This window comes from Penicillium antarcticum (assembly GCF_028974205.1).
Source record: "Penicillium antarcticum strain IBT 31339 chromosome Unknown utg000005l_segment0_segment0, whole genome shotgun sequence".
NCBI lineage: Eukaryota > Fungi > Ascomycota > Eurotiomycetes > Eurotiales > Aspergillaceae > Penicillium > Penicillium antarcticum.
Genome location: NW_026695303.1, coordinates 2,145,615 through 2,164,777, shown reverse-complemented (window position 1 = coordinate 2,164,777; position 19,163 = coordinate 2,145,615). Strand labels below are relative to the sequence as shown.

Sequence of the window (19,163 nt, the reverse complement as noted above, 5' to 3'; positions counted from 1 at the left end):
GGCAGAAACGAAGAATAAAAGAATAAACTTGACAGCGATGGGGGGGAATAAGCGGATCAAGGAAGAGAGAACTGGAGGCTCTGATGGCGCGTTGGATGTCTGCCTGATAGACGAAGACGCTAACCCCGAAAGGGCAAAGACTGCGATGGCTGAGCACGTTCTGCGTCATGTGATTGGCTGATTGGGCAGTATTGTTACGATGTACTGTAAATACCAGGTCCAGCCTTGCTGGCGGGTATAACTTACCGTTCCCCGCTGCTTTATTTGGAAACTCGGGCTCGGAGACATTGCATCTCCGACGGAGCCTCATTGAGTTCAGGTAACACTTTTCTGTGATTTTCTCCCGTTCTACCCGTTTCCCGTTTGTGATTTACGTCACCCATTACAGAGTACTCTGTGCGGGTTACAGTTGGATCATGCCACAATCCCTGAACAATTGGCGCTGCGCCCGACATGGTCTAGGGTCTTGGCCTCCAAACAAGAGAGAGGGTCTTGAACAGCCAATCCACATTCCCCCCACAGGCCCATACGATGACTCGTTCCAACTGTTTTCAATACGAGCATACGCGATACGGGATACGAGCTGCACCTACGCATTTGAGCACACTTGAGCCGCCTGTCACCGCTGGTCAAACACCTCCGGCCCAATAAACGGCCCAAGTCGGACCAACTCAGGCTAGATCTGTCGGTGGACAAAGCCCCGGAGCGTTGCTTTGTTGTCTGCCTACATCTACAGATCACGGCTGGACCTGGAACCTGTAGTGGTTCGACTGCGCCCCATTTCACCCAGTGCACAGCCCACCTGTCCAGCCCCGGCGCAGTCAAAAGCAGCCCCTTGCCCTGTGTCTTTGTGGCATCTACAGTCCTGTAATTGACTGTGCATCGGGCAGCTGCAAGGGCCCCGGACAAAGTTATCCTCTACCACATTCTAAATGACATTTTAGATCACATTGACTGATCACTCTAGCCCTTGGATTTGATATGGCAGCCTATTCCTGTGATAAGACGGGACACCAGTCAGCAGCATTTGATTCCTTGGAAATGTGGCAGCCTCGCATTTTGCTGTCACAGCTGACGATATGTGTTTCTGGCTCTATAAATTCGACTGCCTAGCTTATGATGAGACTGTCAACTATTCCAGTTGACTCCAATATTTTACATGTGTGAATGCTGGTTGGGGGCCGAAATATGTATTCTTATAATTTTAGATAGCGTGGAGTTTATACAAAAATAAGAAAACCCCTACAAATGTAGCTTATAGTTGGGTTCGCGCAGACTGACAAAGCTTTATTCCCAAGCAAATGATGTCAGTTGTATGAAGTCGGGGAAGCTCATTGCGATCACAGGCATGGAATAACGTTAACCAATAACCTCGAGATACGCTTGCGAGGCCTAAATTGCCAAAGTAGAAGCCACTTTGGAGATTTTCTAATAGGATTTTTAAAGCTCTACTTATATTATTTACACAAAGTGCTTCTGCTACTATAATAAACTGTAGCATACCATGCCCAACGACGGCCGATTGGACCTCGGCTTCGGGACATGGCAGAACGGCGGGCGGTGCCGAGATGCCCGCGTGTTGATTTCCCCCGGATTCTGAATCCGGCAACCACTCATCTTCTCCCCTCAGTAGCTCTAGCCGGATTCTGTATATCCTCTGACAGGAGCTTGCTGGCCGGATGACTTAGTGATTCCAATTGCTGTTCACCACCTATCCCCTAATCACCCCCGCTTCATTTTCCGACGGCAACCGGAGACACCGCCCCCATGGACGTCGAGCAATATGGACAGAGCTCTCACCAGCCGAGGCAACGGAGAAGAAGAGCTGGAAAGCGGCGATTGAACAACAAGGCTCCGATCGCAGCACGTCTGGCGCTGGATCCTCAGCTGCGTGGGAAGGTCGGCATCTTATCCGAAGATCTAGCGAATGACCTGTTCCAACAGCAGGCGCTCCAAGGTGAGTATTGTGCCCGTTGGTCATTGTCGATGACAAGGCTAATAATTCTATTTTTTTCTCTATAAGATGTCACAACCTCAGACGATGGAGTTCTCTATGTTGCAATTGCCCCGCATACGCCTACGTATACCCCGGTGGAGGACCAAGCGTGGACGATACTCCCAGTACGCATCCAGCCAACAGAAAGGTCGCCAGTCCCGATGTCACACTCGACTGTTCTATTCCCAGAGTCAGCGGATTCACTCCAACCTTTCCTACAAGCTCTGGGAAAGGTTGATTCATCGCGCAACTCCCTACAGGCACATCGGTCCGTAGAGATTCGGATATTGGATGTCGCCCCAATCCACCTCGATACAATCATTGTCACAGTAGAGCGCCATCTCCTTCGCAATCATGATGATGTCCAGAACAAATTTAGTGGTGGATTCCAGAATGCGCAAGGGCCCAATGGCCTATGGGGAAAGGCCGGGAAGACCGCAGAAGCCAAGAAGTGCTCGAAGAGAGCGGCAGCGGATGCCGAACAGCGGCTCACCGCAGCTGTTCGTGAGGCATTGGGAGCCCAGCATATTGTACATACTGGAGACGTGCTGCCACTTCCTCTTCCTCCGCACCCTATCACCTATGCGCCGCCGCCCCCTGCTCGAATTTCATTCTGTGAGCCTGTTTCGCAAGGCCTATTGATGCCCACTACCAAGATCGTTCTCATCCAGGCTCGTGCTCAAGGAATTCGTGGCCAACAAACGCTTCCCCCGAGATCGACCCTTCTTAAGCAAGTGGCTGAAGATGAGGCCGATGACACCTCTAACGAACAATTCTACTCTGCCGCAGAAGACAAGCCTGGTGAAAGCGGAACGGAGATGGAAGCTACATCGGCGGCCGAAGAGTCGGAAACAGAAGGATCGACAGGGTCAATGAGCGACTCCTCGGATGATTCTTTGGAAGACATGATCTCCCTCAGTGCACCTGAACTGCCGCAGCCAGCATCGGGCGTGATGTCTTCATTAACATCAGCAACCCCAAGAGCCGGTGGCCGACGCACAGATGGAATTCATACCCCAGGATCAGTGGCATCAAACTTCACATCGGCCACCATGCGCCCTGGCCGTGGTGGAGGCAAGACCTTCAAGGTCGAAGGCCTCCTGCAACAAGTCCCGAATGAAGTGTTGCACCCCCGGCCACGCGATGACGAGGATGTCGACTCTTTCGTCTTTGTAGACATTAGCACCCTGGCCAAGATTGGTTGCTTCTCTGGCGACTGGGTCAGAATTGAAGCAACCGAAGAGCCCCAGCTGAATATGTTTGCTTCTCTCAAATTCGGAAGCTTCAATGACTCCCCCGAAGACTCTGGCGATTGGCGCCCAGTCAAGATCTTTGGTCTCTCTGGACTTCCATCCTCTAAGCCGCGATATGCCATTAATTACTCAGGCGAGCGTCGGCCCAGCATCTCTCAACGCCCACCCACCCGCTTGACCCCCCCAGTATTCGTCCCTCCATTGCTTTTGGGTAACATTGAAAACCCCAAGTACCTGCGGATCTCTCCCATGACTTTTGCCGCAGCCAACGCCTCTTCAAAGCCTGGTCTTTTGCACCAGATGAAGAACACTGCTGCCAAGAACCCTCCTTTGGCAAAGGAAGTTACCCTGCTTAAGGTGTCTACTCCTCTTTCCATGGATCGGGTTCTTCAGCCAGCGCTATTTGCAGGACTGAAGCATTACTTCGAGTCACGCCGGCGAATCCTCAAAAGCGGCGATTTGGTCGGCATCAGTGTCGACGAAGGACTCGGTAGATCAGTCTTCTCCGGAACCGCTGGCGGGGACAGTGCCAACCAAGAAGAAGATATCACCACCCGACTCGGCCAGAATATCGATTCCGTTAATGCGGGAGCCCGCAAAATTGGTGTTGCTTGGTTCCGCGTTGGACAGGTTGCACCGACTACCGTGGAGGAGTTGGAGGAGACAGGCGAAGACCAATGGGGTGGAGTTGCTGTCCTTGACCCAGCAACTACTCGGATGGTTCAGGCTGGAAGCGACGTGAGCCGAGTTCCTGGTGTGCTGAACAATGGATGGGAATACTGGCTTGGTGTCAAGACCGTACCAAAGAGCATCACCGATGCACCGGCTCCTCATGGCATCATTGCTGAGCCCCCTCAGTCCTTTATCCCTCCATTGCAGCAGCGGATTCGGGATCTCATGTCTGCTGCGACTAGTCCTCGCGCTATCCAGCTCGGTATGAAGCCTGTCTTCATCCTTCTCCGGTCTCAGCAAAGACACATTGGAAAGGCAACTGTAGCAACTCGGGCGTGTTCAGACATTGGTCTCCACACATTCCCCATTGATGCATACGATATCCTGACAGAAGGCGGTGCCAATGGAGGTGACGTTAAGACTGAGGCATACCTCAAGGCTAGAGCGGAGCGAGCTTTCCATTGTGGAGCCAACTGCACAGCGCTGATGATCAGACATATCGAAGTGCTTACCGCTGATCGCATTGTGACAGCAATGACCGATATCTTGAACGATGCCAGAGTCGTCATTGCCACCACCACCGACGTTGAGAACATCCCCGAGGGCATTCGTGGTCTGTTTACTCACGAGTTCGAGATGGGTGCACCGGAAGAGAAAGAGCGTGAAGGCATTCTCAAGAACGCAGTCGCAGAACGCAGTATCAAACTGGCTGCCGATGTAGAGCTGGGCACCGTTGCTCTGAAGACCGCCGCTCTCGTCGCAGGAGACCTGGTCGACGTCGTGGAACGAGCCGCAGGTGCGAGAACTGCTCGACTCGAATGCCTGGCTGAAGCCAGCAAGCAACAATCCGGCTCAGAGGTCTTTGTCAGAGATGTCCTGCTGGCAGGAGGTGATGGTGCACGAGGTGTCACCAAGGCAGACTTCGACTTTGCCGTGGAAGCCGCACGCAAAAACTTCGCCGATTCCATCGGTGCCCCTAAGATCCCGAACGTCGGCTGGAATGACGTTGGTGGATTGACCAATGTCAAGGATGCTTTGATTGAGACTATCCAGCTGCCGCTTGAGCGCCCCGAGCTCTTCGCCAAGGGCATGAAGAAGCGTAGTGGTATTCTGTTCTATGGACCACCGGGTACTGGAAAGACCCTGCTAGCCAAGGCCATTGCCACTGAGTTCTCTCTCAACTTCTTCTCCGTCAAAGGTCCTGAATTGCTTAACATGTACATTGGTGAATCCGAAGCCAATGTCCGTCGTGTATTCCAGCGTGCCCGCGATGCCCGTCCCTGCGTTGTCTTCTTTGACGAGTTGGATTCTGTCGCTCCAAAGCGTGGTAACCAGGGTGATAGCGGTGGTGTAATGGACCGTATCGTCAGTCAACTGCTCGCAGAATTGGACGGCATGAATGGCGGCGAAGAGAACAGCGGTGGTGTCTTCGTCATCGGTGCCACCAACCGTCCTGATCTATTGGATACAGCCCTGCTCCGTCCTGGCCGTTTCGATAAGATGCTCTACCTTGGTGTCTCGGATACCCACAGAAAGCAGGCAACTATCCTCGAGGCTCTGACTCGGAAGTTCGCTCTCAGCCCTGATGTCTCACTTGACCGTGTCGCTGAACGTCTTCCTCTCACCTACACTGGTGCTGATCTATACGCGCTTTGTTCTGATGCCATGCTTAAGGCTATTACACGGAAGGCTACGGCTGTCGATGACAAGATCAAGAGTCTGCCTAATGGACCTGTCAGCACTGCTTGGTTCTTTGACCATCTCGCAACACCAGAAGATGTATCTGTCACAGTGACAGAAGACGACTTCCTCTCCGCCCAAGGAGAACTCGTGCCAAGTGTTAGGTATTTACCCTCTCCCTTACACCTGTTATTAAAAAGATATTAACAACCCTCTAGCGCCAAAGAACTCGAACATTTCGAAAGAATCCGCCAAACCTTCGAATCAGTCGACAAACAAAAACAAGACCCGGCCTCCAACGGTGCCCAAACAATTGCCGAAGCAATGGAAGCCTTCAACCTGGACGGTGCGGAAACCCCCTCACAAACAGTTTCACCCGTCCCCATCTCGAATGGCGATACCCAAGCACCCGGTAGTGGCAGCATCCATGACCGCATCAAAGGCCTGAAACAGTGGCCTGGCAGTATGGTCCGCAGTCCTAGCGGACAATCTACGACTAGTAGTAATGGAAAGGCGAAAGGCAGGAGTGGCAGTAAGAAGGGGAAATCCAGTGGTGTGGACGGGAATGTCGATGATGATGTCGACGGTGATGAGGAAGATGGAGCTGCGGGTGGTGAAGATGGGGATGAGGATGAGGATGATTATGTTGTGAGAACTGGTCATCTTGGAAACCCTATGGAGGAGGTTGAATAAATGTGCTTTTATTATTTTAGCATGAGCTGAGTTTTCGATTCGTGCTAGCGTTTTTATTCCTTGGTTCTTTGGCCGGGGATGGCGGGCTTTGTATTTATTATTTTCTTTCGATATATATATACCTCTAGTCTAGTTGTATAAATCCATGGTATGAGTTTGAATGGTTTATTGGTGATTTAGAACTGATTGACCGAGGCTGTTCGTGACATAGCTTCGTAAGATAGGTGCGTTACTATCTTCATGGCCAAAATAAGGGCTTGGGTATCACGTGGCAAGAAAGGAACCATGGAATATTCTAAAAATAAGATAGTGCTATCAGACATATTTTATTCTGGTGAAGAACTGTCAATTGATGGTCTCGGGAACTACTTTTAATCTCGGTGACTCCGATGGTTGAGATCAACAGTTTCGTTGTCTATCATTTGGATGATAACATCTCATATGCCACACCGTCGGATTACAGTACTATTATGCCATATCCTATTAAGACATTGAAAGAGAGGAAGCATTACAAGCTCCTATCCACATAACCTGACCAGATGTCTAGTAAAAAGCGTATATATATGCGGCTAGATAGAGGCAAATACATGGACCAAAAAAGTTCAAACACTAATGAGACGATATTCAGCCCCTGCAGATCCCGATAGAGTTCCAGGGGCGTATGTTCCGATAACAGCAGAACATTCCATCCCGGTGAACCAGGAACAGCCCTCCCAGTGTACGAGAGATATCCTTACATAGTAGTATTTGTCTCCCCAGATAGCAAGTTTTGCCCGACCCACGCGCTCCACAAATACGCATCCCTATCAGAGAGAAATATCGGGCCGAATCACTCAAACCGGACAAAATCCGCGAGGGACAATCTCACAGCGAGACTCAGCCAAGGGCGGAATTGACTTTACATATACACGAGACGTACAGACTATGCATAGAACAATACTTCTAGCACACACTCTCCAAAGATCGCCCACTTCCCCAAGCTGCATCTTCCCCCGCGTCGAAGAGCAAGTGGATACTTAGCCAATCACAAAGTCAAACAGGGACAAGCTCTGGGGCTGCCGCCACGAGCCATGGGTGCATCGGACCGCGATATGCCAAGGTTTTGGATCGTCCGCCGGTATCGCTGGCTGTGATTGGGTGAAAGGGCCGTGTTCGGTGCTCTCTGCCAATAGTGACTGTGCCTGTTTATCGGCTTGACTCGTCTCTACCCCAAATTCGTTACCTAACAGCTCTTACTGTACTCCGTTGTGTCGTTTCTCCCCCGCGAATGTGAGCGTGGAGTAATGTAGGGAAGGTGATGTTCGATAGTCGTCATATTATCTCTGGCCATTCTTATTTTGCCTGTTGTCCTCTGTTTCACTTCTTTTTTCTTCACTCCCTTGCTTTTTGTGTATTCACGTGTTCACAATGGAGAAGGAATACAATAATGATGAGTCGCAGCTGGCCCAGATGGGCCATAAGTCGGAGCTAAAGCGTAACTTCTCATTGATGTGAGTACTGCAATTGATTGACATCTCGGAAGTGGCTAACTGAGATTCTTTGTGTGACAGTTCCATGCTCGGTCTTGCTTTTGCTATTCTCAATGTACGTGATTGAATCCAGTCGCCACAATTACTGCACGAGAATTGATTATTGACATCTCACAGTCATGGACCGCATTGTCAGCCAGTCTGGAGCTAAGTTTGACCTCGGGAGGCAGCACGAGTGTTGTTTGGGGTATGCACCTATTCAGACTTTATATCATTGTACAGGACTGACATTAACTTTCACAGGCTTGGTTACAGCAGGTATCTGTAACTTGTGCATGGCCACATCCCTGGCTGAATTCCTTTCCGCCTACCCTACTGCCGGAGGCCAATACCACTGGGTTGCTGTCACTTCCTGGAGAAGCTGGATGCCCGTCTTGTCGTGGATCACAGGTTGGGTTAACTGCTCTGGATGGGTTGCGCTGGTCGCAACCGGTGGTCTGCTGGGCAGTCAGCTTATCCTGGGTGTTATTTCTCTGATGAACCCGGTATGTTGATCTTAGTCCTCTATATTTGTTTGATTTCGGTTGCTAATTTTGCATTTTAGACTTACGAGCCGCAGCGCTGGCACCAGTTTCTAATATACCTTGGCTACAACATTGTAGCTTTCCTAATTAATGCTTTTATGAACAATGTTTTGCCTTATGTTACCAAGGGTGCTTGTGAGTTCTCCATCTACATGTTGCAGATGGTCTGTTACTGACTATCCCAGTCATCTGGTCTCTGACTGGTTTCGCCGTTATTTGCATTACTGTGCTTTCGTGCGCTTCGCCCAACTATAACTCTGGAAAGTTCGTCTTCACTGATTTCATCAATGAGACTGGATGGCCTGATGGCGTTGCTTGGTTGCTTGGGGTATGTTTCGCTCTATTGCGACAAATAATCAAATCTAACATCTTCACAGCTTCTGCAAGGAGGTCTCGGTGTTACTGGATTCGTGAGTAATCTATGCTATTCTGAATTGAACACAGAGCTAACCATGTACCAGGACGGTGTTGCCCACATGATTGAAGAAATCCCCAATCCATCTATCGAGGGACCCAAGATTATGATTGCCTGTGTTGGTATCGGCACTGTCACCGGTACAATCTTCCTTGTTGTCCTGCTCTTTGTGGCTGGTGATATCCACGAGGTTATCAAGTCTGCTGCGACTCCTCTTCTTCAGATCCTGAAGAACGCCACTTCCAGCAACGCTGGCGCCATCTGCCTGTTGATGTAAGGGTGCTTTACTCAATATCTGATACCTCGTGTACTGACAAGCGTTCTAGCTTCCCTCTCGTCTGTGTCCTGTTCGCCGCCACGGCTATCATGACCACTAGCAGCCGTATGATCTACGCCTTTGCTCGGTACGTCAAACTTTCCCCGAACTACATGTAGAATATACTCACATCAACCCAGTGACGGCGGTCTCCCCGCATCCCCATTTTTCTCTCGCATTCACCCCAGCCTCAAGGTCCCCTTAAACTCCCTCTACCTCAACCTCGCCCTCGTGACCATCTTTGGTCTCATCTTCCTAGGCTCCTCAAGCGCTTTCAACGCCATCGTCTCTGCCTCAGTGGTGCTCCTCGACCTCTCATACGGAATGCCAATTGCAGTCAACTGCCTGCGTGGCCGCAGAATGCTTCCAGAGCGCTCCTTCGTTCTGCCCAACATCGTTGGCTGGACTTTGAACCTTGTATGTGATCCATCCCCAACATTAACTGCGTACAGTGACTAACTTTACATTCAGATCTCATTGGCATATATTGCCCTCACTACTATCCTCTTCCTCTTCCCCCTGAATTGCCCGCTACTGGTAGCAGCATGAGTGAGCTTTCCTTTTTTGCCCTCCCTCTCACCAAAACAAAACAGAAAGACTGACTCGTGGTGCTATAGACTACTGTGTTGCCGCCTTCGGCATTGTCTTCATCGTCTCTATCATCCAGTGGTTTGTGGACGGACGCAAGAACTTCGTCGGTCCTCGCTTTGAGGTTGAGGTCCTGGCTGGAGAGGTTGATCCCCAGTCCGAGCAGCCAATTCCTGTTATTGAACCTCGTAAGGATTAGGCTTGGTGTATTCTTATGCAAATTGTAATTCATAGATCAAACAAATTTGAACCAGCTACCTTCTTCTGAAGCTTTTCTTTTCTATAGATTAATGTAGATCTAACTTATGTCTAAATAGATAAGGCGCTAGAACATTTAGCGTTTTGAAACCCTGCAATATAGATGTAAATAGTAAGGACCGTTGGACTTCCCGGGTCTTTACTCTACTAGATCATTCAAGCATTTGGTTATGATACCAATGCCTAAACCTTCGACTTGTCGTTCTGTCTCGTCAATGAGTAAGAATAAAGGAAAAGTTGAACGTATAGGCATTGGCATTGCTGTGGAATACATGCGTAATCTTCTGAACGAAAAGCTCATTCGTGTCATATGTCAAATTAAAGAAAAGTTTTAGCCAAACTGATGCAAATAGCCATAGCATTCCTTTCATGGCATTCCTTTGATGGGCATCAGACCGCGCAAGACAAATCCAGGGAGAGGTGGAAACAGAACTATATATACATGGCGGCTAAGTGCAGGTACTGATGATGCGGGGAGAACATGGCTGCCATTCCATTCTTGGAAGTTTCCCCTTGAACTTGAAGAGCCCCTGTCACTGCGATCGGACCGCCTGGCCGGACATTCTGTACGATCCATGTAAACAGCAGGAAATTTAGAGGAATGCAGTATTCACGTCGCTAGCATGATTGATATAAATACCACGGATTGCAGTAATAAGTAAACATATCCAATGATATATCATGACGCGGATCCATCTCACCACGATATTGGATTTTCTGCCACTGGTCAATTCAGAACAAATTGGACTCCCTGACCTCCACCCAAAGCTAGAGACATGGAAGTGCAGCGGGTTGATTGGGCAAAGTAGCCATCGCACGTGACCAGATTGATAACCAAAATTATGTCATAAGATGCCCTCTGCTTCAGGCGACAAATTCCCAACAATCCCAGCCAACCTCACACCATTTATAGAGAACACACACAAACACGCACTGTATCCGCCATGTTCACGATCTCATGGCCGTCACTACCGAAACTTGGTCTATCGGTCTTCTCGAAGAAAGGCGCTATTGACCTTCGCCCGGTCAAGGTGCATGAGAGCGAGACTGCGCAGGACAAACCTGGTCGAGCTTTGAAGCATTTATTGAAATTGAATCATGTTGAGCATGGGCTGTTTTTGAGAGGGTCTTTGGCTAGTCAGTTACCTGAAGTATGTATCTTCCTGGTTTCCTTGGTTTCCTGGATATACTGTATCTGGTTGTTTTTGATCAATCATGCTGATACATATTCAAGCTATTATGTGCCTCTTTTCTGCAAGGTGCTGGTGATGAGGATCTAGGGCGGATTTATGAAGATCATGTCAACTCTCAGGTTAAATGGATAGATTCACCTGCTGAAGTTACGCATCTTGATTGGAGGGATTATTTGGGGTGTCGAGAGTGAGTATACCCTTGGCTTGAGACCACCCTTGCTCTCCTGTGTTCCGAGATCAGACTGTGTACTTATAGCCGTTGATATAGATATGACCGGGCATTTGTCAACTTCTTTGAAGATGAGCTAGCTCGTCTTGGTTATGATTGGAGAGAAGTCGTTGCCGAATACCTGTTTGAAGGCAATGAGCCTATGTTTAATTCTATTATGGGTGGTCGTATGTCTCTCATTACCCTGAAAAATATTCTATCCCCAAGTTTCGAATTCGCTGACAAGATTTTAGTTGGAGCCCCCTTGATCCATCTCGCGCATGCCTTCGAGGTCTCCAGCCGCGAAATGGCAATGGAAGCCCTTGGCCTCACTGCAACCTGCCACAATAGCACTTTCAAAGACATTGAAAAAGCGGCACAGTCAAACAAGGCAACATACGAATCAAAATCACTCTTCGAAATCTTGGACCATGTCCGCCAAGATAAAGAGCTAGACAATCTGTTCAGCAAATCAGACACTCAAAATCTCAAGACTCTCATCACATCCCGCAACCATTTGCTACTGAAGCACTGGAGTGCATGGAAAATCGAAAATGCAATGGAACAGTTCCGCGAAAGCCAAGAACTTGCCGCTGCATTACTAGTTGCCACATCCGATCCCGAAAATGCAAACAACGGGCTATACAATTCGCTTTTTGCAGTTCTACTCACAACTAGCCATGCGATGCGTGTGGTGCTACCCTTGATCCCTGCGCAATTCCAGATCCCGCTTCTGCATCAGTGGTGGCTGACTACAGTTGCAATCTATATCGCCCAATTGCGACCTGAGATTGATATGGATCGAATTCGTGGTTATGATCTCATGGGGAGGAACTGGGAGTGGACGGCAGAGAAGGCTGTCAAGGGGCAGTTTGCGACAGATACACAGTTCGTTGAGGCTATTCGTGCTTTGAGAGAGCTATCATTGACATGGGGTGATTCCGAGAGCTTCTTCCTTAAGGCTGCTGTGAGGTTTACTGATGAGTTCCAAGGCTGGAAGGGCGATTTTGTTGGGGATGAATTGTAGTCTTTTTGTCTCATTTATGCATCAGAATTACATGACAATAATATGATTCCCGGGCATTAATATTCAGTTTATGTGTATTACCACTCTTGAATAATATAGAAACTCAATTTCCTCTTTCTACCCGTTTGGTTATATCCAAAACGTCCTATATCATCCTATGGATCACGTGATCGGACTGGCGCCAAATCGGTTGTTTGACTCATTTGCACCAAAGACAAACAAGACACGAGCATCAAACATATCACTGTCCAAGAACCTTGAGAGCTCGAATCGCGCACATAAGCCACTCTCTCGACTAACAAGCACGCCCACCCCTCTACGAAGAGACAATCAGAACATGAGAGATGCAGGAAGTCAATGTATCCCTGTACCTACACGCAGAGTTTCTCCCAAACATCCGCCAAATAACCCTCTACGTCTCCCTCCCAGGACGACCAGAACTCAACAACATCCGACCAAAGATCCAACTTTCAGATTCGCGTAAAGCAGTAACAGTCTCATTACCAACACCATTCCAGGATGTGGCGGAGACAATTAAATTGCCAGCGCGTGTTAGTGAAGCGTCGAGGCGCGCTTTAAATGCTTCTGCTACTGCTGGCCCAACATCTGCATCGGGCTCAGACTCAAAGAGCAGCTATGATTATTCTTTCCGAATGCAGGTTGATCCCAATGACGAGGCGCTGGCGCCTCATGATGAACTGATTGATGACTTTGTGCCGTGGACGGCTGGGGAGATGTCGCCATTGACGAGAATTCGGTGTCGTCAATGTTCGACGCCTTTTCTAAGTTCTCCCGCTACCAATGTCCAGGATCAACACCAACATGCGCACGCCACGGCGTCTACCGCGGGCTGGGTTTGGAAAGATCTTCCTAGTGGAAATTGGGCTGAGATGATGGATTTCTGGCATTGCCATAAACCCGATCCCCATGAAGGCCATGAAAAAGATGAGAAAGATGCTGCCCTCCAGATTGAAGATCAACATGCTCATACGAAAGGATATGGAGCTGATAGCCAGGTCGTGGCTATACCGGGGACAGTCCTTATTGACGTTGCTACTTTCCTTCTTGCAGAATCAGATTGCACAGGATTGAAAAAGGTAAGAGATGCATATCCCCTGGTTGCATTTGCATTTACAGCATAGCTCGCGTTGTCCATGATTCCCTTTTGTTTATCATCCTCAATCCGGGCAACCAGAAGGAGGCCGCTTAGTTCTCAGTGAAGTGGTCTCCGATACTATTGCCCAAGATGAACCGAAATGCCCTTTGTGTACCTGCAATCCAATACGATGGCATGTCCAGTACATGTCGATGTTCACGAGTGGCAATTGTAGTTATCCTCTCTCGCAGATGGATTCCGCTTTTGTCATTTGCGATCGTGGACTCGTGCCAGGCTTCCATTTTATTGTTTTGCGGCTCAAAGCGTCCTCATATCTTCAATGCCGGTTTTGGATCAGTGGAGCTGGCTTGATTTGAAGAGGTACATACCATACCATACCTATTCTCATCTTTGGCAATGTGATATGGATCATGTCTATTAAACAATGAACTTGAATTTGAATGCAATATAATGTTTAATGGCTTTATTCCTAATCCTGCTTTACTTTGTCTTCTGTATCACATCACGCATTTATATCCGGATTGCTAACAGCAGTATTTTACAGGGCAACGCAGAAGAACAAAAATCAACCAGCCAACACACAAGCCAACCCCAAAGAACACTGGACTGCACAACCTGCAATGCAATAATCGGCATGGAAGACCCCGTCGCCAACGGATGGCGTCTCCTAAAAGCAAACGTCTCATTAAACACCGCCCCATCCAATGACTCCAATCCCACTGCCCCAGAATGGGAAGCCCAACCAACAGAAACGATCATCGCAGCCCAACTACTCGAATTAATTGAAAGAGAAAGTGCACGGCGATTCGTGGTACATTGTGGCCAGAAGACCGGTCTTGTTGTACGTCCTACCACCCCAGCCCTACTCCTTCACATCTTCACATCTTCCAATCCACACCGCTAACATTTATTTCTACTGATAGCTCTGGGTCTTCAATCCAGACATGCGCTACTCAAACTCCAGCGCAGGAGTGCACATAATGGCCCAACAAGCCATGAAAGTCTTCTATCAGGAATGCGCTGATGTAGACGCATTACTTCATCCTGAGATTGGGAACCCATCCCCGTTATCGGTTGAAGAGTTGGAGTTGCCGTCTATGATTTTTGAGGCGTTAGCGAGTGCGCTTACGGGGAGTAGTTCTTTGCTTCCTGTTTCGGCGAGAAGGTTTGCGGAGTGGGAGGTTGGGATTTTGGGGAGGTTCAAAAGGGGGAAGGTTCAAGGACGTGTGAATTAAATAGAAGTGGGATATGGAGTCGAATGGAGGAGAAGTGTATGAATACAGGATTGGTGGTTGGAGGCTATCAAAATGATATGGTTACTAATTGATTTATTTGGTAGTGTATCTCAATTTAATTGTACTATCGTGCAATTTGGGCAGTTTTCCAGCGACTCATCCTAATCCTAATTCTCGCCCTCAAAAGGCGTCTCATAAGGCTGCTCAGCTTGCGGCGTAAGACGAGCAATATGTCTCCGCTGACCATCCTCCCAATCAAAGACAGCGGAGTGACACGCAACACGGTTCTTCACAAGTTAGCAAACAAATTCACATAGAGTCTCATCTTCACCCCAGATCCAGGGAAACTCACATCCCAAACAACGACAGTCCCAGCCCTCCAGCGCACACGCGCTTGGATATCCTGCGAAAGCGCAATATGATCATAAAGGAATTTAAGCAGCGCATCTGACTCCTCCTTCTTATATCCAACAACAAACCGGGTAAACTGCGGATTAACATAAAGCGCCTTCTCGCCGGTAACGGGGTGCGTGCGGACGATAGGGTGTTCGGAGGTGACGGGGTCACGACGGGCGATGCCGCCTCCGTTCAGGCTGGCATTTACCTGTTCAAGGCCTGAATGCACGGCTTTGAGGCCGTGGAGGCGTTTGCGGAATTCGGGTGACAGACGCTTGTAGGCTTGGACCATGTCGCCGAAGAGAGTGTCGCCGCCTGTTGTTGGGCCGTCGAGGACGTAGAGGAATGTCGTTCCGGGCGGTTGTTTTTCGAAGGTTATGTCTGAGTGCCAGGTTATTGTGTTTGTGCGTTGTTCTAGAAACTTTGAGCCGGTGTGGTCGTTGGCGCCTCGGAATACTAGATGGATTTCTGGGAAGCCTTTTGGTGCGCCTGATGTTTGGTGGATGTGGTGGCGGCCGAAGTAGCCGGCGTAGTCTACTACTTCTTGGATTGGGCGGGAGGCGAAGTCCTGGTCGCGGAAAGCTGGTTGCATGTTAGGGTTTGTGTTGGGTGGGGTGGGGTGTAGTTGGATGTTACATACCTACTACTCGTCTCTGCGCTACGTAGAGGGCTAGTTGGTCTTTGCCCTTGTCTGAAAGCTGGCTAAGTTGCACACCGTGCACTTCGGCGCCAATGAAGGGGGTGATCTCGTCGATATCGGCTTGGCCGTTGGGGAATAGATCTGGGAAGGAAGCGTCGGCATCTTTGCCGTGGTCGTAGTGCTCAAAAAGTTCCAGAGGAGGGTATCTATTCAGTTGTTAGTTGCGGTGAAGATCTGCATGTTGTGGAGAGGTATATACCTCTCGGTCTCGTTGTCCCAAACAGGAAGATAGTTAGGGTATGAGGCGGGAGGGAGCTTGTCTGTTCCCTTGATCTCGCGCTCCTGTTCGTACTTGTAGCCAATCAAATTCTCCTTATTATGGCCAGCGTCGGCCTTCAATGGCGGTGCAACTGTTGGGGCCCGGAGGGCGACTGTTTCTGTGAGGCCGGGAGCCATTTCGTATACTCGCGTGGCGTGGCTTCGAATATAACGTATTCGTCTAACGTATCTAGACTATAATGTACTTCCATTTCGACAGGGGAGTGCATTCATATATAGCCAACTCGGCACTTTGAATCCGAGGATTGCGCAATGTTTGCGGGGTTGGACGTCTGATCAACGCCAATATGAGAAAATGCTAGTCCTTTTCGACGGGGATGAGGTTAAGCACTGACTCGCTCTATATTGCGTGCTGGAATACGTCCGCAGTCGTGATCCTTATCAGATTTGGTGTCAAGTTCCCTGCTGATGGCGTGATAGCCTTGCAACTTGACGTTTGAACAAATCTTTTCTTTCTCAATTCAGAGAACAATTGGTAAACATATACCAGAAACTATGAATATGTTCAATATAAAATACAAACGAAGGCAACAATCGAAATCAGGAATCAGGGGTATAACGAAGTCCAGTCTATACAGCGCGAGACGTCGGTAGGGCTCCGACCCAAAACGTCACCGGGACTGAACTTGCGTGATTGAGCCAAGATGACATCCAACTGGTCAACGCGTTCGGCTTTTTGTCTCTTTTCAAATCGCACCTTCTGATTAGTCGGTATTTGATGCTTTTCTTGGAAACGTCCCGACACTTTCGATCGACACATTTCTTCCTATACAATCAACATTGAGTCGAGCTCCCAATATTCCCAAACGACGCTCAAAACAAGGCAAAACATACCATGTGGAACCGAGGATTGGTCGCAATCGAGTCTATAGAGTGCACCTGCGCAACACCAGCGGTATACTCACCCTCCTGACTACGCCGATAGTTACTCGTGGGTACGTATGCAGATAGAGGCGTAAACTAAAACAAGCGTATCTGCCACAGAATGGCGTGATAGATGGTCATGATCTCGTCTCTCGAAATCTTCCCTTTATAGGAGCTGACTTCCCAACTGTGTTCTCGCATCTCTGATCCAGCCTCGATCCCTGATCCAATTGCATCGCCAAGATGACAGTCGAAGAAGTCAAAAACACGGCTTCGGATGAAATCTTAGACGCCAAAGACTGCAAAGCCTCAGGAAAAGTCTCGACAACAGAATCTTCGTCTTCGGGGTCTTGTGATGGTCCTCGCGCATATTCTAAGCAGATCGATTCTGCATTTGATACGACCGAGGATCCGCGTTTTTATAAGCCCATTCCTGAGTATGAGGGTATTCATCGCTGGGACCCGGAGTTTGAATGGACGGAAGCTGAAGAGAAAGCTGTTGTGAAGAAGGTATGGAAAAGATCCAACTTCCATGAAAATCTGCTCTCAGCTGATTGACTACCTCCAGGTTGACTGGCGAGTCTGCACATTCGCCTGCGTCACATTCTTCGCCCTCCAGCTAGACAGAGGTAACATTGTCCAAGCAACATCAGACAACATGCTAGACGACCTAGGCATGAGCACAAACGACTACAACACCGGCCAAACAATCTTCTACCTAACATTCCTCTTCGCCGAACTCCCCTCCCAACTTCTGTCCAAATGGTTCGGTCCCGATCGCTGGATTCCTTTCCAAATGCTAAGCTGGAGTCTGGTCGCTGCATGCCAGGCTTTCATCAAGAGCAAGGGTGGTTTCTACGCGACCCGCGCACTACTCGGTCTTTTAGAGGGTGGATTCATCGCCGATACAATCCTCTTCCTCTCCTTCTGGTACAAATCAAAAGAACTCCCCATCCGCCTCAGTTATTTCTGGGTGACATACGAAGCGACCTCAATCGTCAGCGCATTCCTTGCATTTGGATTCCTGCATATCCGCATGTCAGACGGGACCGGTGGCTGGCGATACCTCTTCGCCCTAGAAGGTCTAATCACCGGCCTAATCGGTATAGTCGCAGCTTTTTGGATGCCAGCCTCGCCAACCCAAACTGCAGGCCGGTTCCGCGGAAAAGACGGCTGGTTCAACGAGCACGAGGAGAAAATCATGGTTAACCGCGTGCTGCGCGATGACCCCAGCAAGGGAAGCATGCATAACCGTCAGCCTGTTACGCCCAAGTTACTCTGGGCCGCTTTGAAGGATTACGACATGTGGCCAATTTATGTCCTCGGGTTGACGTGGATGATCCCCAATACACCCGCGACATCGTATATCAGTCTGGAATTGAAGTCGCTTGGTTTCAGTACTTTCCATACTAATTTGCTAACAATCCCTGCCTATGTGATCTTTATTATCAACTTGTTGGTTTGGACTTGGTTCTCTGAGCGCTTTAATCAGCGCTTGTTGCTTGGTGTTGGGGCTCAGATATGGGCGCTGGCGCTGTTGATTGCTCTTGAGCTTCTGCCGGAAGATTCGAGTACTTGGGCGCGGTGGATTCTGCTAGTTCTTTTGATTGCGATGCCTTATGTGCATGCGATCATTGTTGCGATCACGTCGCGGAATGCCGGGTCTGTCAGGACTAGGACGGTTGCCAGTGCTGTTTATAATATGATGGTTCAGGCGAGTAGTATCATTGGTAACAACGTGAGTTTCGCCTCTCTTTGGGTTAGGGTGGGATCTGTCTTGCTGACTGTTTATCAGATCTACCGTGAAGATGATAAACCAATGTACCGCCGAGGTAACAAGGTTCTCATTGGTATCGCTTGTTGGAGTATGGTTATGTTTGTTCTTGCCAAGTACTACTATGTGTGGCGAAACAAGTATGTCACTCCCCCGGATTGGTCTGATCTCACTAGACTAACCTGATTTCCCCTACAGGAAAAACGCCGCTGTTTGGGACAACATGTCCAGCGAAGACCGACAGCAATACGTCGCCGAAAACAGAGATCTTGGCAATAAAAGGTATTTCATACTCCATATACTCACTCGAGTTTATGTATACATACTGACAACTCCACAGAGTCGATTTCACATTTTTGCACTAGATATACCCTTACAGTCAAGAGGTGAGCAAGAACAAGACTCGGAGATGAAAGAAGCCATGAAAATAGAATATACATGAGCCG

General features: G+C 49.0%; 6 protein-coding genes across 6 annotated transcripts; 5 read left to right on the top strand and 1 right to left on the bottom strand.

The window, feature by feature from the left end:
• Nucleotides 1-1,767: 1,767 nt before the first annotated feature.
• On the top strand, nt 1,768-6,294 carry pex6 (AAA family ATPase peroxin 6; the record flags this gene model as incomplete). Its single annotated transcript, XM_058463521.1, has 3 exons — nt 1,768-1,957; nt 2,024-5,765; nt 5,820-6,294. The coding sequence occupies 3 exons, from the start codon at nt 1,768-1,770 to the stop codon at nt 6,292-6,294; spliced, it is 4,407 nt and encodes a 1,468-aa protein (XP_058319999.1).
• A 1,407-nt stretch (nt 6,295-7,701) lies between these two features.
• N7508_005454 (GABA permease GabA) lies at nt 7,702-9,865 on the top strand (the record flags this gene model as incomplete). The annotated part of the gene is made up of 12 exons (XM_058463520.1): nt 7,702-7,784; nt 7,845-7,878; nt 7,941-8,010; nt 8,067-8,308; nt 8,368-8,482; nt 8,533-8,675; nt 8,725-8,757; nt 8,809-9,035; nt 9,089-9,166; nt 9,219-9,499; nt 9,550-9,627; nt 9,696-9,865. The coding sequence occupies 12 exons, from the start codon at nt 7,702-7,704 to the stop codon at nt 9,863-9,865; spliced, it is 1,554 nt and encodes a 517-aa protein (XP_058319998.1).
• Nucleotides 9,866-10,868: 1,003 nt separating this feature from the next.
• Nucleotides 10,869-12,352, top strand: N7508_005453 (questin oxidase family protein; the record flags this gene model as incomplete). The annotated part of the gene is made up of 4 exons (XM_058463519.1): nt 10,869-11,075; nt 11,159-11,304; nt 11,386-11,513; nt 11,580-12,352. 4 exons carry the CDS (start codon nt 10,869-10,871, stop codon nt 12,350-12,352), a joined length of 1,254 nt encoding a protein of 417 aa, XP_058319997.1.
• A 344-nt stretch (nt 12,353-12,696) lies between these two features.
• On the top strand, nt 12,697-14,704 carry N7508_005452 (HECT-type E3 ubiquitin transferase; the record flags this gene model as incomplete). Its single annotated transcript, XM_058463518.1, has 3 exons — nt 12,697-13,449; nt 14,014-14,310; nt 14,393-14,704. The coding sequence occupies 3 exons, from the start codon at nt 12,697-12,699 to the stop codon at nt 14,702-14,704; spliced, it is 1,362 nt and encodes a 453-aa protein (XP_058319996.1).
• A 167-nt stretch (nt 14,705-14,871) lies between these two features.
• On the bottom strand, nt 14,872-16,196 carry N7508_005451 (TauD/TfdA dioxygenase family protein; the record flags this gene model as incomplete). Its single annotated transcript, XM_058463517.1, has 4 exons — nt 14,872-14,991; nt 15,057-15,682; nt 15,741-15,946; nt 16,000-16,196. The coding sequence occupies 4 exons, from the start codon at nt 16,194-16,196 to the stop codon at nt 14,872-14,874; spliced, it is 1,149 nt and encodes a 382-aa protein (XP_058319995.1).
• A 990-nt stretch (nt 16,197-17,186) lies between these two features.
• N7508_005450 (putative transporter) lies at nt 17,187-19,082 on the top strand (the record flags this gene model as incomplete). The annotated part of the gene is made up of 5 exons (XM_058463516.1): nt 17,187-17,453; nt 17,512-18,681; nt 18,739-18,857; nt 18,916-18,999; nt 19,058-19,082. 5 exons carry the CDS (start codon nt 17,187-17,189, stop codon nt 19,080-19,082), a joined length of 1,665 nt encoding a protein of 554 aa, XP_058319994.1.
• Nucleotides 19,083-19,163: the final 81 nt, after the last annotated feature.